At 60.9% G+C, this 23,328-nt stretch overlaps 1 protein-coding gene and 1 long non-coding RNA gene across 11 annotated transcripts in view; both read left to right on the top strand.

Annotated features, from left to right (window-relative positions):
* The window catches only part of LRRC27 (leucine rich repeat containing 27), a 39,002-nt gene extending 16,302 nt beyond the window's left edge, over nucleotides 1-22,700 (top strand). For 8 of the 10 annotated variants that reach the window (XM_045439306.1, XM_045439309.1, XM_045439305.1 and 5 more), the window contains 6 exons: nucleotides 650-956; nucleotides 1,861-2,028; nucleotides 5,101-5,299; nucleotides 14,705-14,823; nucleotides 16,395-16,524; nucleotides 22,125-22,700. In XM_045439306.1, coding sequence (XP_045295262.1) covers nucleotides 650-956; nucleotides 1,861-2,028; nucleotides 5,101-5,299; nucleotides 14,705-14,823; nucleotides 16,395-16,524; nucleotides 22,125-22,271 — 1,070 coding nt within the window. In that variant the 3' untranslated portion in view covers nucleotides 22,272-22,700. Of the gene's footprint in view, nucleotides 1-649; nucleotides 957-1,860; nucleotides 2,029-5,100; nucleotides 5,300-14,704; nucleotides 14,824-16,394; nucleotides 16,525-17,713; nucleotides 17,900-22,124 lie in introns of those variants that run through there. The other 2 variants (XM_045439310.1, XM_045439311.1) reach the window with 2 other exon arrangements.
* Nucleotides 5,327-11,848, top strand: LOC123577248. Its single transcript, XR_006701788.1, has 3 exons — nucleotides 5,327-6,138; nucleotides 6,325-6,507; nucleotides 9,137-11,848. It is a non-coding gene; the product is annotated as an uncharacterized LOC123577248 (long non-coding RNA).
* Nucleotides 22,701-23,328: the final 628 nt, after the last annotated feature.

Below are 23,328 nucleotides of genomic sequence, written 5' to 3' on the forward strand. Positions count from 1 at the left end.
AGCTCCGTGCCTCTGCCTCGTCTACTGCCTGCCTGCTGCTGCAAACCGCGAACACCCTTGTTTCCCAAAGAATATACCGGCCTCGTCTCTTAATGACGGATCAGAATCCAGGGTCATTTCTCAGAAAGGATGGCCAGATGCCAAGTGTCTGTATTCCGAGTTTGAACCTAAAGCCAAAAAGTAGTCTGTGTCAGCTTGACCTGTGACCTCACTCTGCCTTGGTGGGGGCGGGGGCGGGAGGTGGGGGCTGCTCATCCGCGAGGGGACAGTGGAGCGTAACCCTAAAGGCAAGAGTGTTCCTGGTGAGCTTCCTTTCAAGTAACTTACCTGGAGAGGACAGTGTTTAGGGTTGACAGCGATCTTGCCAAGCACACACAGTAGGCACCTGGGCCAAGAATTAATTAGAAATAAAGCTATTACAAGATGTAGGCTGGGGGGCTGGGGGAACAGAGAAGTGTGCTTTATCTGTATAAATAGACGTGGAGTGGAAGGGCCGGAGGGTGGAGGGAGCCGGTCACCAGGGTCGTGCGGCTCTGGGGGGCAGTGTAGAGGTGCAGCCGGCCAACAGCACTGTGTCTACCGGTGACTTGACCAGCTGCCGCGACGCACCCAACGGAGCCCCCACCTCCCCCGTTGTGTTTGTCTGCAGAGCGCGTGGCCGACAAAGACGCTGTTAATTCTCAGGATCGAAGGGGGAGGTTAAAAGAAAAGGCAGACTTCCTCCCTCCTGTCGAAAAGCTGGACCTGAGTGAGCTGGGCAAGTCCACTGCCTCCCCAGAAGACTGGCCGGGCGAGGAGGAAATCAGGCGCTTTTGGAGGCTGAGGCAGGAGATTGTCGAGAAGGAGCGGGAGGAAGTGCTTGCAAAGCAGCTCTTACCGGCAGAGTTACCTGCAAACCTCAAGGCGGCTCTGAACACGAAGGAGATAGAACATTCCGGCTCCAGACACGTTCTCAGGTAAAATTTAAAAGCCGGGTGTATTTTCTTGATCTTGCCAACATTGTAATACCATTCTTCGTGATCTTTTAAAACGTCAGGTAGATGTCTGTGCCCTGTCGGCATTTGTCATGTGGTGGATGCTTGCCTGGTTTGGGGTTACAGTTACCCCGAAACTCAGACCCTGTGCGTGTGCGTGTGTGTGTGCACGCACGCGTGTGGATGGAGGGACAAAGAAAGAGAACGTTTACTGGTGAATATAGCTCATACACTCACACGAGGGGGCGGTACCATTCCAGGGGGACAGAAATCGGCCCCTGGGGAGCACAGAATCCTAGCGGTTACTGTGGTTTGTGGCGCTGCACGGCACAGCCCCCACGGACGGCAGGGACGCGTGTCCAGTGGTCCGCGGTGTCTGTGGCCCCGCTCCGTGGGGGGCCGTTAGGAAAAGTAGGTCTGAAAGGCTGGGGTCCGGCCGATGGAAAACTTCCTTCCCCGTGAAAGGTGTTCGGGGGCTCATTGTGCCGCTCTTCCTCCCGTCCTGAGGTTTGAAAACTCTTGGGAGAAAACCAAAGTGTTGTCGACCGATTCCAACCTGGGAGGCGCTGGAGGTGGGCAGTGTGGGTGTCCGGCTGCAGCCAGCTCAGCACTGAGTCCCCGGGGCCTGACCCCCACCCCCGCCCTCCCTCAGTTCCCCCCGTCTGGTTATGAACAAGGAGGAGGCCGTCCTCTCTGCGACTCCACTCGTCTTTCTGGTTCCCAGCCACCCAGAGCCTTCCGAGGCAGGAGCCCCGGGTTGCCGGGCCCCGGGAGCGGCCAGGCCTCGGGCTTCCCTGGGCTTCCGTGGGCTTCCGTGGGTGCCCGTGGGCGTTCCCCATCGGCCCCCACGGGCCTTGCTCGGACGTGTTGCGTGTTTGTGTTCTAGCGCGTGCCGTCCACGGTGGAGTGTTCACCGCGGGGTCTGTGACGGTAGAAGGAAGACGTCCTCCCTCAGGAGCGTCCTACCGGCCCTGGCGCCACGGCAGCGAGTGGGGCTTCCCGCCAGGAGAGCGGAGGACAGCGGAGCCTTGGCCCCCAGGGAGCAGCGCATAAGGTGAGTGATCTGGCGGGGCCTGCCTCTCTCTGGGGAAGGCTCTGCTCTTGCCTCCTCTGGGGTGCTCTGCTGGCTGGCTCCCTCGGGCGGGCGGCTGTGGGCACAGGCCTCGGTGGGGGGGGGGGGGGGGGTCGTTGCTCTGCGTCGGCTCCACCCAGCGTCTTCTCAGATTCCTTGTTCTTTCTTAATCCCCTCCTGCCCTCTTCCCGATCACTTGGCTCCCGGGGCTCTTCTAAGGAAGGTTGTGCATTGAAGCCTTGCTCCCCGGAGCCTGGGGGGCTCAGTCAGTTGAGCGTCGACTCTCGGTTTTGGCTCAGGTCATGATCCGGGGTCGTGGATCGAGCCCCAGCCCGGTTAGGCTCTGTGCCGAGCCTGGAGCCTGCCTGAGGCCCTCCCCCTCCCCCTGCCCCTCCCCCACTCACACACGGCCCGCTTTTGCTCGCTGTCTCTAGCTCTAAAGAATAAAGTTGAAAATTAAAAAAAGGATGCAGTCGGGGCGCCTGGGTGGCTCAGTCAGTTGAGCGTCCGACCGGCTCAGGTCATGATCTCCCAGTTCGTGGGTTCGAGCCCCGCATCGGGCTCTGTGCTACCGCTCGCTCAGAGCCTGGAGCCTGCTTCGGATTCTGTGTCTCCTTCTCTCTCTGCCCCTCCCCCACTCACGCTTTGTCTCACTCTGTTTCTCAAAAATAAATAAATGTAAAAAAAAAAAAAAAGAAGCACCCACCGATACAGTTCCCTCTTGCCCCTGCCTGGGTGGCTGTGTGCTGCCTGCAGCTGTGGTCAGCCTCGCGGGGGGCCGGGCCGGGGCCTGTCCTCACCAGCTCCTCTGTCCTCCAGCTCCACCGGCCGCCCGTCTCCACTGCGCTCTGGGCCCCAGGAGGCCGTCCAGCGTGGACTGCGTCCACGGCACCCCAGTGCCCCTCACCTCCTGGCTGGGTTTGGCCAATGGGGGTCCTCAGCAGGAGATCAGAGAGGAGGCGGAGAGGGAGGGCAGGGTCCTGCCCCCCCCTGCACCTCCCTGTAAGTGCCGCCTGGGTCCGGGCAGCCTCTTCGTCCCTCCTCCCCGGGGCTTGGGGTCACAGGGCTCCTGCTCTATCCCTGGGGCCGCCTGCCACACCCCGTGTGAATAGACCCTCCTCAGTCCTGAAATCTCCCCGCACGAGTGCGTTTACTCTGGGAACTCTGATGGGACAGACTGCCCAGGCAGAGTGTGGCGGGGGTGCGCCCGTGTCCTCCCCGCGCCGGACATGCTGACGGGGCCCGACCCTTCCTGTGGAAGGAGGGAGGTGTCCGGCCCTCAGAACTGGTCAGGACTCGCCATGTTTCACCCCCCGCGCTGTCGTCCTGATGACGGACGTGCGGCTGATGCCTGGAGTCCCGGCTCCAGGGCACGTTCACACTGGTCATCGGCCACATGCCAGGCAGGCCCCCGGCTGGAGCTCAGGCCGGCCCCCGGGTCCCCCAGAGAGCCCTCCAGCTGGAGTCCCGGATCTGCTGCTTCACCACCAGCTCCAGTGGGGGTGGGCCAAGCACAGGTGGCTTCGCAGGGCGGCTCTGCCGGCCCTTCTGGAGCAAACGTACTGGCATGACCGTGACCGCCGGGGCGCCTCTCACGGTGCTGCAGGAGGGTCCCCCTCCCCACCTCCCTCCAGGCTCCTTTCTTTATGGTGCTTTGTGACACCCGCCCAACCCGCCCTTCTGGACCCCCTCACTCCCTCGCTCTGCCCTGTGTCAGTGCGAGTCCTACAATCTGGACAGCGTGCAGGGAGGTGGCACTTGGGGTGGCTGTGGTCACCGTGGCGTGTGGCCGGGAGGACGTGTGCTTCCTGCCACGAGGTTGGGCTCGAGCGGCGCCCAGGATGCTGCACAGCTCTGTGGGAGAAGATTCTTGAATACCAAGGGCAAGCGAGCACTGTCTTCTTGGTTTCTCTGCCTCGGGCCTGCGCTGGCGTTCTGTGGTCCCTTGGTGACAGCGTGCAGAGTCCCGTCCTGTGGCGTAGACTCAGCACAGCCCCGTGGACCCCCGTCACGCCACCTGGTTGTCTGCGCACATGCAAGCCCTCGGAGCGTCCCCCTGTGCCTCTCCGGGAGTGGGTAAGGGGTAGTGGACGCTCGGGTGGAGCCCCTGTCCGGGGGCACAGCAGGGGCCAGGTCGTGGAAGGTCACAGCTCCATTTGCGGAGGTGAGCGGTGGAGCCTGGCTCAGCTGGGGGAGGGGACTCAGGAACCTCCTGGGAGCGGTGGAGGCAGAAAGCAGCCTCGCAGGGGCGTGGGGCTGGGAGAGAGCTTCCAGACTCCAGAATGCGAGCTGGGTGGAGCCCAGGGCCAGGTGAGGATTTGCTGGGACCCCACCCCATCCCGGAAGCGGCAACCACGGCCAAACCAGGGGCTGGTCTTTCCGTTTAGTCCAGAAATTACACACGCATCCATCCGGTGCGGCAGCCCCACCTCCGCGGGGCAGGCAGTGAGTCCAGCGGATAGCGTTGGAAGGTCACCGTGCAGGGGCAGCGAGGTCGCCGCGCAGGGCCAAGCTGTGCCGGCAGCGTGGAGGCTCCCTGGTGGAGGGGATTGGGGACGAACAGAAGAAGCTCGGCCATAGAAGTGAAACTTGGGGCGCCTGGGTGGCTCAGGCAGTTGGGCGTCCAACTCTTGGTTTCAGCTCAGGTCATGATCCCAGGGTCGTGGGATCCAGCCTCCCCCCCCCGCCCGTCAGCTTCTGCACGGAGCATGGAGCCTGCTTGCGATTCTCCCTCTCCCCCACCCCCCCTCTAAAAAAAGGAAGAGAGAGAGAGAGAGGAAGGAAGGAACTCAGGTGTCATGGGGACCGTGAAGGCCTCTGATTCCTGAGCTCAGCCAGAGCCCACATCTTCCCTGGGGACAGGGTCCTGCTGCTCAGCCCCGGGGGCTGGGGGTGGGGGGGGGCCTGTGTTGTCTCCTCGCACGGAGCTGGCGCCGTGGGACAGGAGCAGACGGGCGCCTCCCGTCTGGGTGGAGGGACGGGAAAGGGTTTGGGGGGAAACTGTGCCGGGGCTGCTTCTGGCCCCACGGCTAACGTGCCGCGTGTCCTCCCCAGAGACGAAGGAGCACCGCGGGAGTGGCGGGAGCGAGCCCGGACCCGGAGGACAGCGGAGGCGGCCCTGGGCAAGCCCCTGCCTCCCCAGAGGAGTCTGGTACAAGGACGCCAGCGGGAGGGGTCTCATCCGGTCCGGGGGCCACGGTGCCCGCTGCAGAGGTGGAGCCTGCGGCCCGCTGACAGACCTATTTCCTCTCATGTGAGGAGCCAGGACTGGGGGTGGGGGACGCGGGGTAGGGGCTCGGGGGGGGGGGGGCGGGAACCAGACGCTCCACGCCAGGCTGGGCGCCGGGCCCGCTCTCCGCCCACGGGAGGCTCGTGTCTGGCCGGCCGGCCGCCAGCGCTGTCCCAATGGGAACGTCTGTGCCCAGTGCTGCTGCCACCTCACGTTCCTTGTGAGGCCTCTGTCCTTTCAAGCAGAGCAACTGTCACCTGAAGAGAAAAGACACACAGAGCCCTTTTATCCAAACGCGGGGTCCGGTAGGATGCCCACAGTCCCGATGCCGGTGCCCACGGGGCTGGCCCCTGGGTCCTCGGAGCGCCAGGTGGAGCCGGGACTGCGACCGCGGCCCTTCACACGGGGCGTGTTTGCTCGTGCCTGTACCTCTCACTAAGGAGACCTGGCCGGGGGGACAGGAGAGCGGGTGGCTCTCAGACCTTCTAGGCCCTGAGACCCCTGACTTCCCCGCAGACACTTACAGTGTTCCTTTACCGTTAGAGCCACATCAGAGCCACGGCAACTTGGGAGGAAGCGGCGCCTCCCGCCTCCTCTCGCCGTGTGGCCTCCCCGGGCGGGCTGCCCTCTGCTCCCGGCCCGGCACGCACGCCTGCCTGCGTCATAGGCGACGTGCTACGCCCTCCCATCCCGTCTTCTCTGTCGCCACCCGCATTTTTGCACGACACGTAAGCATCCCAGATTCGTGTGCCGTCGCTTCAGGAACAGGGCGACTTGCACACTTACACCTTCTCGAGGAAGCCGCCCGAGCTCGATCGCAGCAGCCCAGCAGAAACAGCTGGCGTGCCAGGAGATGGGTGGCTGTAAGTTGTGTCCCAAGTTCGGGGTCACCCCGTGGCCACGGAAAAGGGTGAGCTAGCAGGATACCCCACTGACGCGAGGGTCTCGAAGGCGTTCTAGGACAGCACGGGCTGAGACCCCGCGTGAGACTCACGCTGGCCTGTGAGACCGCGGCCTGACGAGAAATACATTGTGCTTTGCCCCCACAGACCCGCGAAACCCCATGGGGCCGGGGCTGACGGGCGCGTCTTCTTACCGTAGGGAGCGCTGGGAGCCGGCCTCAGCTGATGCTGACGGGTGACTCAGGGTGGGGCCTCGTCACGTGGCTGGTCCCCAGAAAGACCGCCTGAGCGCGGCTTGCAGCTTTCAGCCCCATCCCAACGGCCCCGCAGGTGCGGGAGGGTGGCGCCCAGAGAGGATGTGCAGCTCCTCACGCTTCCCCACACCTGTCCCGTGCACCCCCACCCTTTCCTGTGAGCCCCCTGCCTGTCCCATGCACCCCCCCGCCTGTCCTGTGTGCCCCCCCACCTGTCCCATGTGCCCCCCCACCTGTCCTGGGTGCCCCCCCACCTGTCCCATGCGGCCCCCCCTTCCTGTCCCGTGAGGCCCCCCCCACCGCCTGTCCCGGGCGGCCTCCCCCCCCGCCTGTCCCGGGTGCTCCCCCACCTGTCCCATGCGCCCCCCCACCTGTCCCATGTGCCCCCCCACCTGTCCCTTGAGGCCCCCCCACCGCCTGTCCCGGGTGCTCCCCCGCCTGTCCCATGTGCCCCCCCACCTGTCCCGGGTGCCCCCCCACCTGTCCCATGCGGCCCCCCCTTCCTGTCCCGTGAGGCCCCCCGCACCGCCTGTCCCGGGCGGCCTCCCCCCCCGCCTGTCCCATGTGCCCCCCCACCTGTCCCGGGTGCTCCCCCACCTGTCCCATGCGGCCCCCCCTTCCTGTCCCTTGAGGCCCCCCCACTGCCTGTCCCGGGTGCTCCCCCGCCTGTCCCATGTGCCCCCCCACCTGTCCCGGGTGCCCCCCCACCTGTCCCATGTGCCCCCCACCTGTCCCATGCGGTCCCCCCTTCCTGTCCCTTGAGGCCCCCCACCGCCTGTCCCGGGTGCTCCCCCACCTGTCCCATGCGGTCCCCCCTTCCTGTCCCTTGAGGCCCCCCACCGCCTGTCCCGGGTGCTCCCCCACCTGTCCCATGTGCCCCCCACCTGTCCCATGCGGTCCCCCCTTCCTGTCCCTTGAGGCCCCCCACCGCCTGTCCCGGGTGCCCCCCCACCTGTCCCATGTGCCCCCCACCTGTCCCATGCGGTCCCCCCTTCCTGTCCCTTGAGGCCCCCCACCGCCTGTCCCGGGTGCCCCCCCACCTGTCCCATGTGCCCCCCCACCTGTCCCGGGTGCCCCCCCACCTGTCCCATGCGGCCCCCCCTTCCTGTCCCGTGAGGCCCCCCCCACCGCCTGTCCCGGGCGGCCTCCCCCCCCGCCTGTCCCATGTGCCCCCCCACCTGTCCCGGGTGCTCCCCCGCCTGTCCCATGCGCCCCCCCACCTGTCCCATGCGGCCCCCCCTTCCTGTCCCTTGAGGCCCCCCCACTGCCTGTCCCGGGTGCTCCCCCACCTGTCCCATGTGCCCCCCCACCTGTCCCGGGTGCCCCCCCACCTGTCCCATGCGGCCCCCCCTTCCTGTCCCGTGAGGCCCCCCCCACCGCCTGTCCCGGGCGGCCTCCCCCCCCGCCTGTCCCATGTGCCCCCCCACCTGTCCCGGGTGCTCCCCCGCCTGTCCCATGCGCCCCCCCACCTGTCCCATGCGGCCCCCCCTTCCTGTCCCTTGAGGCCCCCCCACCGCCTGTCCCGGGTGCTCCCCCACCTGTCCCATGTGCCCCCCCGCCTGTCCTGTGTGCCCCCCCACCTGTCCCATGTGCCCCCCACCTGTCCCATGCGGTCCCCCCGCCTGTCCTGTGTGCCCCCCCACCTGTCCCATGTGCCCCCCCACCTGTCCCGGGTGCCCCCCCACCTGTCCCATGCGGCCCCCCCTTCCTGTCCCTTGAGGCCCCCCCACCGCCTGTCCCGGGTGCTCCCCCGCCTGTCCCATGTGCCCCCCCACCTGTCCCATGTGCCCCCCCACCTGTCCCGGGTGCCCCCCCACCTGTCCCATGTGCCCCCCACCTGTCCCATGCGGTCCCCCCTTCCTGTCCCTTGAGGCCCCCCACCGCCTGTCCCGGGTGCTCCCCCGCCTGTCCCATGTGCCCCCCCACCTGTCCCATGTGCCCCCCCACCTGTCCCGGGTGCTCCCCCGCCTGTCCCATGCGCCCCCCCACCTGTCCCATGCGGCCCCCCCTTCCTGTCCCTTGAGGCCCCCCCACCGCCTGTCCCGGGTGCTCCCCCGCCTGTCCCATGTGCCCCCCCACCTGTCCCGGGTGCTCCCCCGCCTGTCCCATGCGCCCCCCCACCTGTCCCATGCGGCCCCCCCTTCCTGTCCCTTGAGGCCCCCCCACCGCCTGTCCCGGGTGCTCCCCCGCCTGTCCCATGTGCCCCCCACCTGTCCTGTGTGCCCCCCCACCTGTCCCATGTGCCCCCCACCTGTCCCATGCGGTCCCCCCTTCCTGTCCCTTGAGGCCCCCCACCGCCTGTCCCGGGTGCTCCCCCGCCTGTCCCATGTGCCCCCCCACCTGTCCTGTGTGCCCCCCACCTGTCCCATGCGCCCCCCCCGCCTGTCCCATGCGGCCCCCCCTTCCTGTCCCTTGAGGCCCCCCCACCGCCTGTCCCGTGAACCCCCCCGCCTGTCCCATGTGGGCCCCTCCCCCCCACCTGTCCCATGTGGCCCCGCGAATCGTCCGTGTGGCAGTTCCCGCAGCTGCTCCCAGGCTGCAGCCTCCGCTGTGCCCTGGGCTCTGTGAGCTGCTCTAGCGCGTGACTGACCCTGAGGGGCTGTGGGAGGCCTGGCTGGGAGCCGGTCAGCTGGTGGTGAGGGGCAGCTTGGACTCAGGCAGGGCGGCCGTGAGGACGTGAGGAGACCCAGTGGTGTCGGCTGCAGGTGGAGGAGAATTGCCACCCTTGTGGGAAACCCCCCAGCCATTGACCTTGGGACAGGGTCCTTCCAGGGGCGAACACCCTGCCCAAGGGGCTCGGTGGGAAGCCACGCTGTGCCGGAGGCTGGGAGGGGACGGCAGCCATCCACGCCACATCCCGCTTCTTCCTCTCTGTTGCAGAGGATGCCCTCGTCTCCCTGAGGCCTACGAGGTGCGTAAAACATTTCTGGGACTTTCTGAACATGCAGGAAGGATGTTGTGAGGCTGGGTGTCCCCGCGGAGTCAGGGCTCGGGCTTCTGCAGATGCTTCACCCTCACCACCACCCCCCCCGACCCCCCAACCGAGCGTATGAAAGCAAACCCACATGGCGTCCTTGACCTACAGCCAGTTAATGTGCCTTCGAAGGATCAGGACTCTTAGCGGGGCCGCGATGCAGGACTGCCGGAAAACAATTAGGAAACCAGTGCTTACAGCCCCACGGCCGCCGTGCCCAGCTCTCCTGCGCGCGGCCAGACCAGGCTCGGCTTGTCCCCTGCCTCCCGGAGCGCCAGCTCCTGGCCCAGGGCCTGTGCCCCATTGTCACCCAGGCCCCCTGGAAATGCCACTCTGCAAATGCCCAGCTGTCCCTTCCCGGCCAGCCCCTGGCTTCCCAGCTCTGCTGCGGAGGGGTGCTAGGCTCTGCCGCGGGGTCGGGGCATCCCAGCCCTCCCCTCTCCCGCCCACGCTCCCCTTCCCACCCGCTCTTGCAAAGCTTGACTACTCCCCTGGCCTCTGCCGTTCAGTCAGCAGGTGACCACAAGGAGAAAAGAGAGGCCACCAGGCGGGCGTGCACAGGCTCTGCCATCTCCTCTCCTAGGCCTCTGCCAGTGCCCCCTCTGTGGCCCCAGTTCTGTTGCTCCCGGCCTCCCGGCGCTTTGCTGTGGCGCACGGACCCCTTCCCTCGGCTGGTCCCGGCACCATTGCCCAGGCCCGCCCGTGGTGCCGCCCCGCTCCTGGACGGCAGGTGCCCTGTTTCCCCTGCAGCTCCTCTCCTCTCGAGCGTCCCCCCTGACCCCGTGAGAAGCTGCTTGTGTCCTGCCACCTTCCTTGGGTCAGGCGTCCCCAAGGCTGGCTCTGTCCCCAGGAGCCGGGCCTCATCATCTCTACCTCCATCCCTGCGTCTCTCCAGCGGATGGTCACGAGCAGTCCTCTGACACTGTGTCCTCACAGCTCACGGGCACCAGCCTCCGTGTCTGTGTCTCCTGACCGCCCTCCTCACCCCGTTGTACCTCGCCCCCAGTGCCCTCCAGAGCCTCCTGGTCATCCTACCTAGACCCTCTTCTTTGCCACAGGGCCTTTGCACAGGCATCTCATCCACTTGCCCGCTGGGCCCCCACTCTTCCGCGGATCCTCAAAGCGTGTGTGGCCACTCTGGAAGGTTCCCCTTGCTCCTAGACCTGCACAGGCTCCTGTGGTCCCAGCCCCCTGCCGGCCAGGAATGTGCCGGTGCCACCCTCCCCCCAACCAGGCTTCCGACTCAGCCAGGCTCTGGCTTGTCGGGCCGGACACACGGCATCCGTGGTCGCCTGTGCCAGGTGTCGCCTGTTGCCGTCTGCCCGGCTCCCCCTCAGCCCACCCTGCAGGATGCCGATCGGGGTGGACCCAGCAGGGGGCTCCCAGTGGCGGGCTCAAGGCTGCCGGGGGTGGGGGGGTGCCCGAGTCAGGCTGGACTCTTCCTGTGTCCGGGCCCTGAGTGCACGCGGCCCCACAGCAGCGCTCCTGTCCCGTTGGCGCCCGGGTCCGGGGTGCACCCGCCCCCTGCCGGCTGCAGGGACCCCCTCCCAGCCTCTCCCCACATCGCACAGGCGGGTTGTCAAGACCAGGAGACCGCTGAGCCTGCTGGGGCTGCCGGCTCCCGGCCCCGTTGGCGGAGCTGTATTTAAGTGCCACTAACGGTGGAGGCTGGCGACTGGCGCTGCGTGGAAGGCTTCCTTCTGTAAGATGGGCGTGAAATCCACACGTCACGTAAAACGTGTGAACTGTTTTCAGGTGTCCAGTTGAGGAGCACCCAGCACGCTCACCCCATGCACAGCCACCCCCCCCCCTCCGTCCCCAGGACTCTCCCGTCCCCCCGAAAGGAAGGCCTGTCCCCATCAGACACCAGGTCCCCGTCCCCTCCCCTGCCCCCTCTGTCTGTCTGCCCTCTGTGAACATGACGGCTCCGGGGACCTCGCGAGGGTGGAGTCACACCGGGCCTGTCCTTTTGCGTCTGGCTTCTGTCACCGGGCATCGCGACCTCGGGGCTCCTCTGCGCGTGGCAGGCGTCTCCCTCCTGCGAGGCCGGGGGACGTCGTGCCGTGTGGACGGACCGCTGCATTTACCCGCTCGTCCACGGTGGACATTCGGGTCCCTTCCACCTGCGGGCTCCTGTGAATCTGCTGCCGTGCACACGGGGGTGTCTGTCTGAGACCCCGCTTTCAGTTTGGGGGGGGCGCCCAGAAGTGGGATCGCTGGAGCTAGCTTCTGTTTGTACACGGTTTACTCTAGTGGGCAATGTGACGTCCACGACACTCTGCAAGAAGAGGAAGGTTATCCTGTCCCGTATAATTTGGAACCACACGGACATACTGTGCATAGTCGCTGTTGTATTTTGTAGAAACTTAAAAACATTTGTATGATCTGGAGTGGCAAAAAGCCTCACAAATCAAATAGGAAACACAGAATTTTTGGAACTACAGATAGAAAATTTTAACTTCGGGGCGCCTGGATGGCTCAGTCGGTTGAGGTCGTGAGTTTCAGTGACCTCGTGGTTTGTGAGTTCGAGCCCCGTGTCAGGCTCTGCGCCGACAGTGTGGATCCCGCTTGGGATTCTCTCTCCCTCTCTCTCTGCCCCTTCCCACTTGTGCGCCCTCTCAGAATATGAGTAAATAAACGTAAAGAAAGAAAAATTTAACTTTATGAAACTGAAATTTCTAGACAGCCCGGAGTACCGTAATCAAAGTCAAAAGATACAGGCTAACACTTGTACTTGGGACAAAGGCCGCTGTCTGAAATCTGAAGAATGATCACCAGGCTGTTTTAAGTTAAAGAGCTCAGTAGGAACGTGGGCGGAGGCAGACAGGCTGTCCCCGCAAGGGACCCCCCAGTGGCAGTAAAGACAGGACAGAGGCTCCGTCTGCTCAGTGGCTGCCATACCATCACCCGCTAGGGCCACGCGTTCCCAGCCACCGTGGCCGCTGCTGTTGCTGCAACGTGTTGGAAAATACCTAAGTTAAAAATCCGAGCTTCTCTGAGCTCTTGGTGACCCCATGCTTTAATACACGCAGTCCGACTCCTGGCATCCGCGTACGGAGACGCGCGTCTGTGGGCAATGTGGCAGAGGGAATGTGGACCCGTGAACGCTGGCACCGCCGGCCTCCCCAGGAAGCGGCTGTGTGTGGGCTCTGTCCCCAGAAGGTGGAGGGCTGGCGGCCTGCAGGGCGTGGGGGCGCCGCTGTGCCTCCTGTCCGTCCCTACTTGTGGTCCTTGCTTTCAGCAGAGGACTGGGTATGTGGGACGTCTTCCTCCTCCTCCTCGGTGTTTGTACTGATAGCAAACTGTGGCTGGGGGCTTCTTTCCAAATCATACACTTTTAATTAAGAACAATAGTTACATTACTGACTTTAGAAAACACCTACTGAATTTATATTTGTCTTCTCTTCCTGTTGGAGAAATGTTTAGGAGTCCTCCTGGGAAAGTGTGGCGGCCCCCTCCCTCCCCCACCCATCCACTGGGATTAAGCCAGCTCCGGCCCCACCCCCAACCCCCGACTCTGCCCCTCCCCCCTCCCTCTCTCACCCCCACCCCCACCCCCACCCCCTGGGGTTAAGCACCTTCCCAGAGTCAGGCACAGGAACCAGGCAGACCAGGTCCTGCCCTGCTAATCCACTTAGAGGTGTTGTGGCACACGGGGTGATTATAGACACAGTCTGGGTAGCAGCTGCAGACTTCAGCCGGAGGAGCCCCTGGTTGGAGCCTCGCCTCCCCTCCCCGGGAGTCCCCCTGCCCTCCCTGCCCTCCCTTCCCTTCTCCCCACACCCACACTTGCCATGTCTCTCTCTCTGCCCACCTTGCGATGCCCTAAAGGGCGTGCTCTCCTTTCAGGGGCAGGCACACGTGAACAGAGGCACACACACAGACACACAGGCCCAGGCGCGCACACACAGGTGCCCTCAGGTACACACACACAGATGCACAGGTGGAGACACACGGGTGCCCTCAGGTACACAGGCACATGCACAGGTAGGCACATGAACAGGTACACACACACAGATGCACTCAGCTACACACACAGGCACACACATAGGTGTGTACACACACAGAAGCACTCAGGTATACACAGGCACAGGTGCACACACATAGGTGCACACACACACACAGGTCTAAAGCCCCCTGGCATAGGGAGAGATCAGTCTGGTTCTCAGGCTTGCTCCCTGAGAGTTGGGGAGTGTCTGAGGTGTCTCAAGGGCACAGGGCCACACCAAAGGAGACATTTACAAAGCCCACCTGCCATGGGAGCATATCATAGGTGGGAGTCAGGAAAGTGTGGAGGCAGCAGCTGGTTAGGACACTAGGAGAGCCAGGCAGACACCTGGGTGTGGCCCAAGGAGGGAGGAGGGAAGGAAGGCTCTAGAAAGGCAAACCCAGGTAGGGGTTGGGAAGACAAGGAGGAAGGGGGATCGTGCAGGCGATGAAAGGTGCGACTCCGGAGAGGTGGATGAGGAAACCCAAGAGCCCGGGTGACCAGAAATCCTGGCATCAGGTCCTCAGACCCTTAGACATAAGGAGTATTCCAGCATTTACGGTGCTGCTTGGACATATTTTATGCAGTGCCATAACTTAGAAAGGAGATGGTTTCCAAAATGAATTCACATGGCCTGCGATTCTCAGAGAGCTTCCAGAAACACGTGAACCTTTATCGCATCTTGCTCTGCCCTAGATGTGCCCTCTCTCCGCCATCCGTGAACTGGGGGCTGCCGGGGAGGGTCCTGGCGCTACCGGAGGACACGTTTGCGCCCCGCTGGGCATCCCGCGACGGGGGCGGTGCCGCATCCCACCTGGGGCCGGGGACTGGCAGACAGGAACGCTGTTCTCTATCTGCAGGTTCTCACTTGGAATCGGTGGGCTTTATCAGGAAAAGCCAACCCCGAGTGCCTCTCCTGGGTTTTCAGCATTTATCCGTGCTGATCCGTGACGGCATGGATCTAAGAGCAGTGAGTTTATAAATACAGGCTGTCCCAACGACAGGACACTTCCTACCTTCTCACGGGTCGGTTGTGCAGGAGCACTTACCTATTAGCTTGAAACTCAGTGATCCAAAATACAGCCGCACCCACTCGAGAGGCGTGGAACCCATTCTAGAGCACGGCTCCTGTCCGCTCTGCGGACAGAATTGCAGGCAGCTCTCCAGGCCCGCTGGCATCCCCGCTCTGATCATGCCCTCCCACCGACCAGCGTCCAGCCGGCGGCCTCCTCGGAGGAAGGATGAGCCTACTGCCTGCGGGCGGACGGCAGCATTTCCTTAGGTTCCTGAAAACATCTTGCCTTTTCCTAGGCGGTGTCAAAGATTCCCTGTGCCGTGGATTTGGCAGACAAGGAGAAAATGCCAGTGAATCCACCCGGAAACGTGAGGCAAAGCAAAGAGAAGTCATCGCAAACAAGCGAAGAAATGAGGTTGGTCCCGGGGTCCGAGTTCAGCCCCGCTGCCCGCTGGTGGTCGCGCTCACACCCCAGCACTCACTGGCACCTGCTGGCATCTGGGGCAGGCCGGGGGAGGGGGAGCGGGGGGCGGGGCAGGGCGGGAACAGCAGCTGCTGGGGGCGTGGCATTTCTGCAGTTTTCCGGTGCAGGTGACCAAGCACACCCCCGATGCTGACCCAGCATCTGCACCCCGGGAATGACCGCTGGGCCCTTCACCCTTCCCCAGCTGCTGCACACCGGAAGTAGACCTGTGTGCCTGTGTGCGTGTGCGTGCACGCGCGTTTTCCTCTCGGCTCTTTCACTCACAACACACTTGATGCTGTGGCTGTGCTGTTCTGCACCCTGCACCCCTCCCGGGCACGCGGGGAGAGCCATGGGCGGCCGGGGACACTGCTGGACGGGGCTCCTGTGCCCCCTCTTGCCGGCTGCTCCCCGCTGACCTACACCAGCCCCGCCCTGGGCTCTCTGAAGCCCAGCGGAGACGAGCTCCGGGCGTGGGTGGGGGGCTCATGTGCTCCGGGGAGGACCGGCCTGGCCTGCACGTCCCAGCTCTGCCCACCGCCGTGTTTCCACATTCTGGGGACCGGGAGGCCCAGAGGAAGGTCATCCTGGTGTGACGCGTGGACGGCGAAGGGGTGTTCTTTTCTGGGGAGTCATTCGTGTTCATGCCCAGAGCCCCGAGGACAACCCTGCAGGTCCACAGACAGGACCCACCCCGGCCCATGGAATGGCTCAGATGGAAATGGACGGCATGCAGCTGTCCCCACAGCACACGAGCGTGTGCCCGCGGACCCCGACTGCCCTGTGGGCAGGGCTTTCCCGAGAACCGGGGTTCAGAGGTGCCGACGCTGGGGTCTGTGCAGGGCAGGACTGGAGGCCACCGTCCTGCCTGTGTCCATTATGCTGAAAAGCAAACAAAGCCGACACAGAGGCTGCTGCTGGCGGGGGGGAGGGGTGGTTAGGGTCCTCGGGGAAGCCCCAGGCTAGGGGGGGTTATGGGAGGCAGTTGTGTTCCCAGGCAGACACCCCAGACTCCGGGGCCTCCTCACACACCAGGCACTGCCGCCCTTCCTGCGCGGCCCAGAATGCTCTGCCACTCTGAACATCCTCGTGTTTAAAGGCAGAGAATTTAAGCCCAAAGCCCTGATGTTGGCAGGGCAAGTATGTCTGAAATCCTAATTTAATAATCCTGTTTAAGGATTTATCACAACTGTGTATTTCCTGTGAAGACAGAGACTGTCCCTTTTGTGTAGTGTCTGTGCACGGCCCTGAATGTGTAATTTCTTACCTGGATGTGAAGTTTTAAAACGTGGCGTGTGTTCTTGCGGCTCCTCACTGCCTGGGCCTGTCTGAGCTGCTGCCGGAGGGGGAGCGGGTGGCCTAGGTGGCCCCATTCTCGTGGCGACAGCCCCTGAGCCCCAGGACTGCACTCTGGCCTGGAGGAAAAAAGGAAAATTCTCTCTCCCTTGTCGGAGCAGGGATTGCCGAGACTCGACTCGACTCGATGTGTAAAATCGTGTCCTCATCACCCTCTGTTCCCTCAGGGCCTTCCGAGAGGAGCTCTGGGAAGAAAACACAAAGCAGCACCTTCAGAAAACGCACGAGGGAAGAAAAAGATTTCAAGGCACGGCGCCACTCAAGGAAACGAGTCCGGCTGCCCGGGACTTGGAGATTGTAAGTGCGCATTGGCTCTGTGTAAAAACGAATTGTTCTGTTAAGAATCAGAGGGAACCTGCCACGCCTCTTCAGAGCACGCGTTCTCTCGATCGTGGGGAGCGCTCCACGTGCCTCACGTGAGGGACGTGCCCAGAATCGCGCTTCGTGGGAGGATAAGAGGTGTTTTCTTGGCGTGTGAGGTGCGTGAGCCCCCTGACACATTGTGCCACCTGCCGGGATCCTAGCACAGCCTCTGCTTTATCAACAGGGACAATGGGGATGTGCCTGTGGGGTCCTTGCCCGACGCCTGGTAACCAGCAGAGCCTGGTGAGACCCTGAAGGGGCCTGGAGCCGGCTGACCCCCTGGAACCCATGGGCAGGGAGGCAGGCCCCTTTGCACAGACGTGTGCTGTGTGTGCAGAAATGGTCGGGGTTATGGGAGTGATACCGCGCTCAAGAAAGGTGGCTTCCTGCCCCAGACGACACATAGTCACCCACCCAGCGGTAAGGGGACCTGTCACCTCCCCAGAGTGACTGGCCTCAGGCTGTGCAGGCTGAGCCTGATGCCTCTGTGCCCTTGCTGCTCACGGACGCAGGAAAACACGCCTGCTCTCCCCGGCCCCCCGAGCCCAGGCTCACCTTGACGCAGCGGCTCGGCACCAAAGCTGCCCACAGAGCCGTCCCCACAGCCCGTCGGAGGGCTCCGTCGCCTCCTCTGTCCACGGGGTCCACAGGGCAGGAGGAGGGGAGGAGGGAGTGCAGGCAGGGCCTGGGCTGCCTCTCAGGGACCCCACCCTGTCAGACTCTACCCTCTGCCGGCTTTGCCTTCCCAGCCCAGAGAATTGCACCTGCCCTCGGGTAACTTTATTCTCTCCAAATCCATTGTTCGTGGCTGTAAGCTCCTCCTTAAACACCCCAAGCTCTACCTCCTAAGTCTTCTAAACATCTGTGCCTCGAGCTTCAACTGTGGAGTGAAAGGCCGGTCTGGCATTATGAACAGCTGTACTCACAAGTCTGATAACCTAACACGGAATGGACCATGCCTTGCAAGACACCGTCTGCCAAAACTCACACAAGAAATAGCCAGTCTGAATATCTAGTATCTATTAAAGGAATCCAACCGATAATAATTTTCAAGTGAGTTCACTGGAGAATTCTACCAAACGTTTAAGGAAGAAATGATACCATTCTCTATAATCTCTTCCAGAAAATAGAAGTGGAGGGGAAACATCGTAATTCATCCTATGAGGCCAGCGTTACCCTAATGCCAGAACAAAGACGTCACGTATGAGGAAAACTACAGACCGGTGTCTCTCCTGAACACAGATGCGAAAATCCTCAACAAAATATTAGCAAATCAAACCTAACAACGTATAAAAAGAATTATACACCATGACCAAGTGGAGTTTGTCCCAGGTGCACAGGGCTGGTTCCACATTCAAAACCCATTTTATGTAACGCATCGTCACCTTGTGGCCGAAGAAGGAAAATCACACGATCGTATCATTTGGTGCAGGAAAAGCATTTAACAGAATCCAGCACCTGTTTGTGATAACTGCTTGTAGCAAACTAGGCACGAGTGGAACTTCCTTGACTTGATAAAGAGCATCTACAGAAACTACAGCGAACCTCGTACTTCATGGTGAGAAACTAGAAACTACTTTTCCCCTGAAGGTCGGGAACGAGACCATTTCTCTCCAGCATCACATGGGAAATCCTAGCTACTGCAACAAGACAAGAAAGGAAAATGAGGTAGATTAAGAAGGAAGAGTTAAGACTATCTTTGTTTCCGGATGACTTAGTTGGCTGTGTAGAAAATCCCAAAGAATTGAGCAAAATCTCCTGGAACTAGTAAGTGATTATGGCAAGGTTGCAGGATCCAAGGTTAAGATGGAAAAGTTAGTCACTTACTATATACCATCAGCAAACAAGTGAGATTTTAAATTAAGAACATTCACATTAGCACCCAAAAAATGGTGCTAGGTACAAATCTAACAAAATATGTACAAGATCTGTATGAGGAAAACAACAAAACTGATGAGTCAACTCAAACAAGAACTAAAGGGGTGGAAAGGAATCCCATGTTCATGGATGGGAAGGCTCAATATCGTCAAGATGGCGGTTCTTCCCAAGTTGATGAAGACATTCAGCAGAATCCCAATCAAAATCCCAGCAAGTTATTTTGTGGATATCGACAACCTGCTGCTAACGTTTATATGGAGAGGAGACAAAGGCCCAGAATCGCCCACACAACACTGAAGGAGAACAAGGTTGTAGGACTGATACTACCCGCCCTGAAGACTCACGGTAAAGTTACAGTAATCAAGATGGCATGGGGTTGGTGGAACGGTAGACAGATGGGTCAGTGGATCAGAGGAAGACCCACATAAGTACAGTCGACTGATATCCGACAAAGGAGCGAAGGTAACACAGCGGAGCAAAGATGGCGTCTTCAACAGATGGTGTTGGAACCGCTGGGCGTCCACGTGCAAAATAGCGAATCTAGACCCAGACCTTACACCTCCCCGAAAGTGAACCGAAAGTGGGTCACAGAACGAAATGTAAAATGCAAAACTGTAAAACTTGTAGAAAATGACATAGAAAATGTGGGTGACCTTGGGTTGGCGGGGAGTTTTTAAATAGAACATCAAAGGCACCACAAAAAAAAATGATAATGACTTCATTAAGATTTAAAAATTTGTCTCTGCAAAAGATACTGTCAAAAGAATAAGATGCCAGGGGCACCTGGGTGGCTCAGTCAGTTAAGTGTCCGACTTTGGCTCAGGTCATGATCTCATGGCTCATGAATTCAAGCCCCACATAGAGCTCTGTGCTGACAGCTCAGATCCTGGAGCCTGCTTCAGATTCTGTGTCTCCCTCTCTCTCTGCCCCTCCCCAGCTTGCACTCTGTCTCTGTCTCTCTCAAAAATAAACATTAAAATAGGGGCGCTTGGGTGGCTCAGTCAGTTGAGTGTCCAACTTCGGCTTAGGTCATGATCTCGCAGTCTGTGAGCTCAAGCCCCATGTCGGGCTCTGTGCTGACAGTTCAGAGCCCGGAACCTGCTTCGGATTCTGTGTGTCCTTCTCTCTCTGCCCCTCCCCCACTCACACTCTGTCTCAAAAATAAACATTTTTTTAAAAGTTTAAAAAAAAATAAGATGCCAAAGACTGGGAGAAAATAGTTGCAAAAGACACATCTACTAAAGGACTGCTTATCCAAAATATAGAGAGAAAACAACCCAATTAAAAAGCGAGCCACAGATCTGAACAGACACTTCACCAAAGAAGATATATAGGTGTTAAGTAAGCATATGAAAAGATGCTCAGTATTGTATGTCGTTAGGAAATTGCCAATTAGAACAGAGAGATACCACACACACCTATTAGAATGGTTATAATCCAGTTGCGGACGACACCAGATACTGGTGAGGATGTGGGGCAGCGGGAACTCTCGTTCATGCCGTGGGGACGCCAGACGGCACAGCCACTTTGCAAGACAGTTTGGTGATTTACTACAAAATTGAATGTACTCTGAACTTGAGATCCAGCAGTTGTGCCCCTAGGCATTTTCCCAAGAGTTCAAAACTTAAGTCCAGACCAAAACTTGCTCACAGATGTTCATAGCAGCTTCACTCATAGTTACCAAAACTTGGGAGCAACCACGACGTCCTTCTGTAGGTGAGCGGATAAATAAACTGTGGTCCCTCCAGACCGTGGAGTAATATTTGGCCCCAAAAAGGAACGAGCTGTCACATCATGACTAGACCTGAGGGAGCCTCACATGCATATCACTAAGTGAAAGAGCCCATCTGAAAAGGCTGCAACTGTATGACGTTCTGGAAGAGAGAAAACTCTGTGCACAGTAGGAGCCTCTGTGGCTGCAGGGCTGGGGGACAGAGATGAGCAGGCGGAGCACGGGGGATGTTTAGGGTGGTGCCAGCTCTGTGACAGCACAGTGACGGACACCTGTCATTATACATCTGTCTGGGCCAGCAGAACGCACACCAGGAGTGAGCCCTGCTGTAAACCACGGCCCCTGGGTGATGATGATGTGTGAGAGGCAGGTCACGGAGTGTAACGCGTCCCGTCTGGTCTAACAGGAAGCTGAAACCTGCAAAGGGCCAGGAGAGAACGGAGTGGCCTCACCACCAGGGGGTGGGGGGGCAGCAAGGAACTCTGTCCTCAGACTGGCAGGCCAGGTGCCCACGGACAGAGGCATTCCCACACAAGGTCTCACCGCGTTCCTTTCTGTGCGGCCTTTCTCTGGAAGCTACTGCAGACCGCATCCTTCCAAATCAAGTCAGCAGAACGGGAAAGGAGTGAGTGTTCCAGAAAAAAGGAAGCTGACCCAAAAGAGAGCCCAGGAGCCCCCCCCCCCCCCCCGCCAGGCTGTTGGCTGTGCAGGCCGCCAGCCTGGAGCTCAGGGAGGAGCCCCGAGGGTCTCTCCAGGGCAGACAGATCGCTGAGCATTTGACCAAGGGGACAGGATGTCGAGAGGTTCCCGGACAAGTGTGTCGAAAACAAAGCAAATCTTTCTGAAGGAGCGGTTAGTAATTGCACGACGAACATAGATTTCTGCAGGGAAGAAAACAGGCAGCACGGGCCGGGGCGGCACAGGTCCGCTCGTAGGCGGGTCTTTGACAGTACGTGCTGTAACTTGTCCTTGTGGTTTCCTCAGTGACGTCATCTTCTCTCTGACTGTCGTAAGATGACGTCTGGAACACACATCACATACAAAATAGCTGTTAATCAACGGTGTGTGTTATCGGCAAGGCTTCTGGTCAACAGAGGCCTAACTTCTGGGCCGCTCGTATAGTAGTTACACACGGATTTTCTGCCGTGCAGGGTTGGAGCCCCTAATCCCACGTTGTCCAAGGTAGTAATCGTTACCCAGCCATAATGACGTGGACCTGAACGTTAACCCACGGTTGTGACGGATCCGTACTAGGGGTCTCGGTGCCTGGGCTGGAGGGCGGTCCGGGTTATGCCCTGGGGAGGTCCCAGCACTGCAGACACGAGTACTCGCTGGCCAGCTTCTTGCGGGACCGAGACAGGAAAGAGCTGCCTCCTTGATGCTGGCCACTTTATCCCACCGAGGGCCACGGAGCCCCGTCCACCACTTTTCCTGGCCCAGCAGACTGGCTGAGAACATGGGATCTGGAGCAGCACAGGACTCCCCGCTGGGGATCTCCTTCCACTATTAGGGACCCTGGTCCTGCTGCTGTGTCTGCGGGGTGAGGGTGCAGTTGAGGCCCTGCCTCCCCAGGACAGGCATGAGGCTCTGGTGGGGTCATGGTCAGGGATGGTGCCCACGTTGGCCACATGAGGAGCCCCTGCTCCTGTCTTCAACCCTCCACGGACTGGCATTCACTCAGCTGTGGGCAGGTGTCACAGGCAGGGCCCTGGTGGGGACTCCGGGAGGCACAGCCCATGGGCCTTCCCAGAGAGGTCACTGTCCTCCTTGGGAGGGAGGGTGCTCAGCCGGCTCCCCTGCAGACCCCGGGGCAGGACAGAGTGCTGCGCACCTGTACACGGTCCTTCTGTGTGGACGGGGCTGTGCCCCCACCCCGGGCCCTGCCAGCTGGGCTAACGTCCACCCCCTCCCTTTCTCCCGAAAGGCCAGGAAGCTACAGGATCAAGTGACGGAGTCGGGACCGGGCCCGACCTTAACTAGAAGCCACCGGTTCGCGGCTCTCGCTGGGCACCGTCCACGCCACCCACCTGCGTCCCAGCCCCAGAAGATATTGTTCGACACGAAATACTGAGTCTGAGGACGGTCGCGAGTGCTAATGAGTGAGGATCCCTGGCGCTGACAAAGACTCTTCAGACCGAGGAGTGGGTGTAGCGGCTCGTGGGCCCTGCCTGGGTGTCCTTCCCTGCGAGCGCGCCCGGGGCGTCCGCTCCAACGCCACCCCCTCCTCCCCGGGGTCTGCGCGGCTTTTTCAGAGGCTGTAAAAGGGTTAAGCCGGATTAAAGGAGAGAACACCAAGGACGAGCCACCGGGTGTGCACTCCTGTGCCCGTGTCTCTGCCCGTCCCACCGACGGCACGTCCGCGGGTCAGCACCTGGCCCTCCCCTCTGCCCCCGTCAGCCCCTCCTAGCTAGCCCTCACCCAGCCTGCTCAGACCCTCCTGCAGGAGCCTCCGACTGAGTGTTCAATAAATTCAAGGGCTTGACCTTGAAACTGTCTTTGATTTGGCTTCTCAGCTCCTTGACCTCTTGGTGGGAGGGAGGCAGGGTTAGACCAGGCCCGCCATGGGGTCCAGTGACCAACCCCCCAACAGACCCTGGCTTGGTTTTGCATGGCTACTGCCCTTGAGGTGTACCACCTGATGTCTCGTGGGGAACCCAAGCCGCCCCCAGCTTAGCACCCACTTGACTCGGAAGACAGGCAGGTTGGAGGGGAGGGAGCCTGGGGCAGTGACCAGGGACACTCCCCACCCCAAGTTCTTTCCCTTTTCTTAGGTCAACCAGTGGTTTATTTATTGTTTCTCCTAAGTACTCATTCTACCATTCTATGATTTGTTCATTTCGGTGTTTCCTTCGTTGATTCTGAGCCTACACAGAGGTCACTGACCCTGCTAGCACTGGTGGGGGGCAATTTTAGAGTCCTGTCCTAGCTTGGCTGCTGATTGGGCCTTGTGGTTGTTTCCCTTTTAGATTTGGGGTGTCTGGGGTGGGGGTGCCCTCCTCCCGGTGGAATTGGGGTGTCTGGGGGTAGGGTGCCTTCCCCCCTGGTGGAATTGGGGTGTCTGGGTGGGGTGCCCTCTCCCCAGTTTAATCGGGGTGTCTTGGGTGGGGGGTACCCTCCCTCCAGTGGAA

The sequence above is a fragment of the Leopardus geoffroyi genome, chromosome D2 (assembly GCF_018350155.1).
Source record: "Leopardus geoffroyi isolate Oge1 chromosome D2, O.geoffroyi_Oge1_pat1.0, whole genome shotgun sequence".
NCBI classification, from domain to species: Eukaryota; Metazoa; Chordata; class Mammalia; order Carnivora; family Felidae; genus Leopardus; species Leopardus geoffroyi.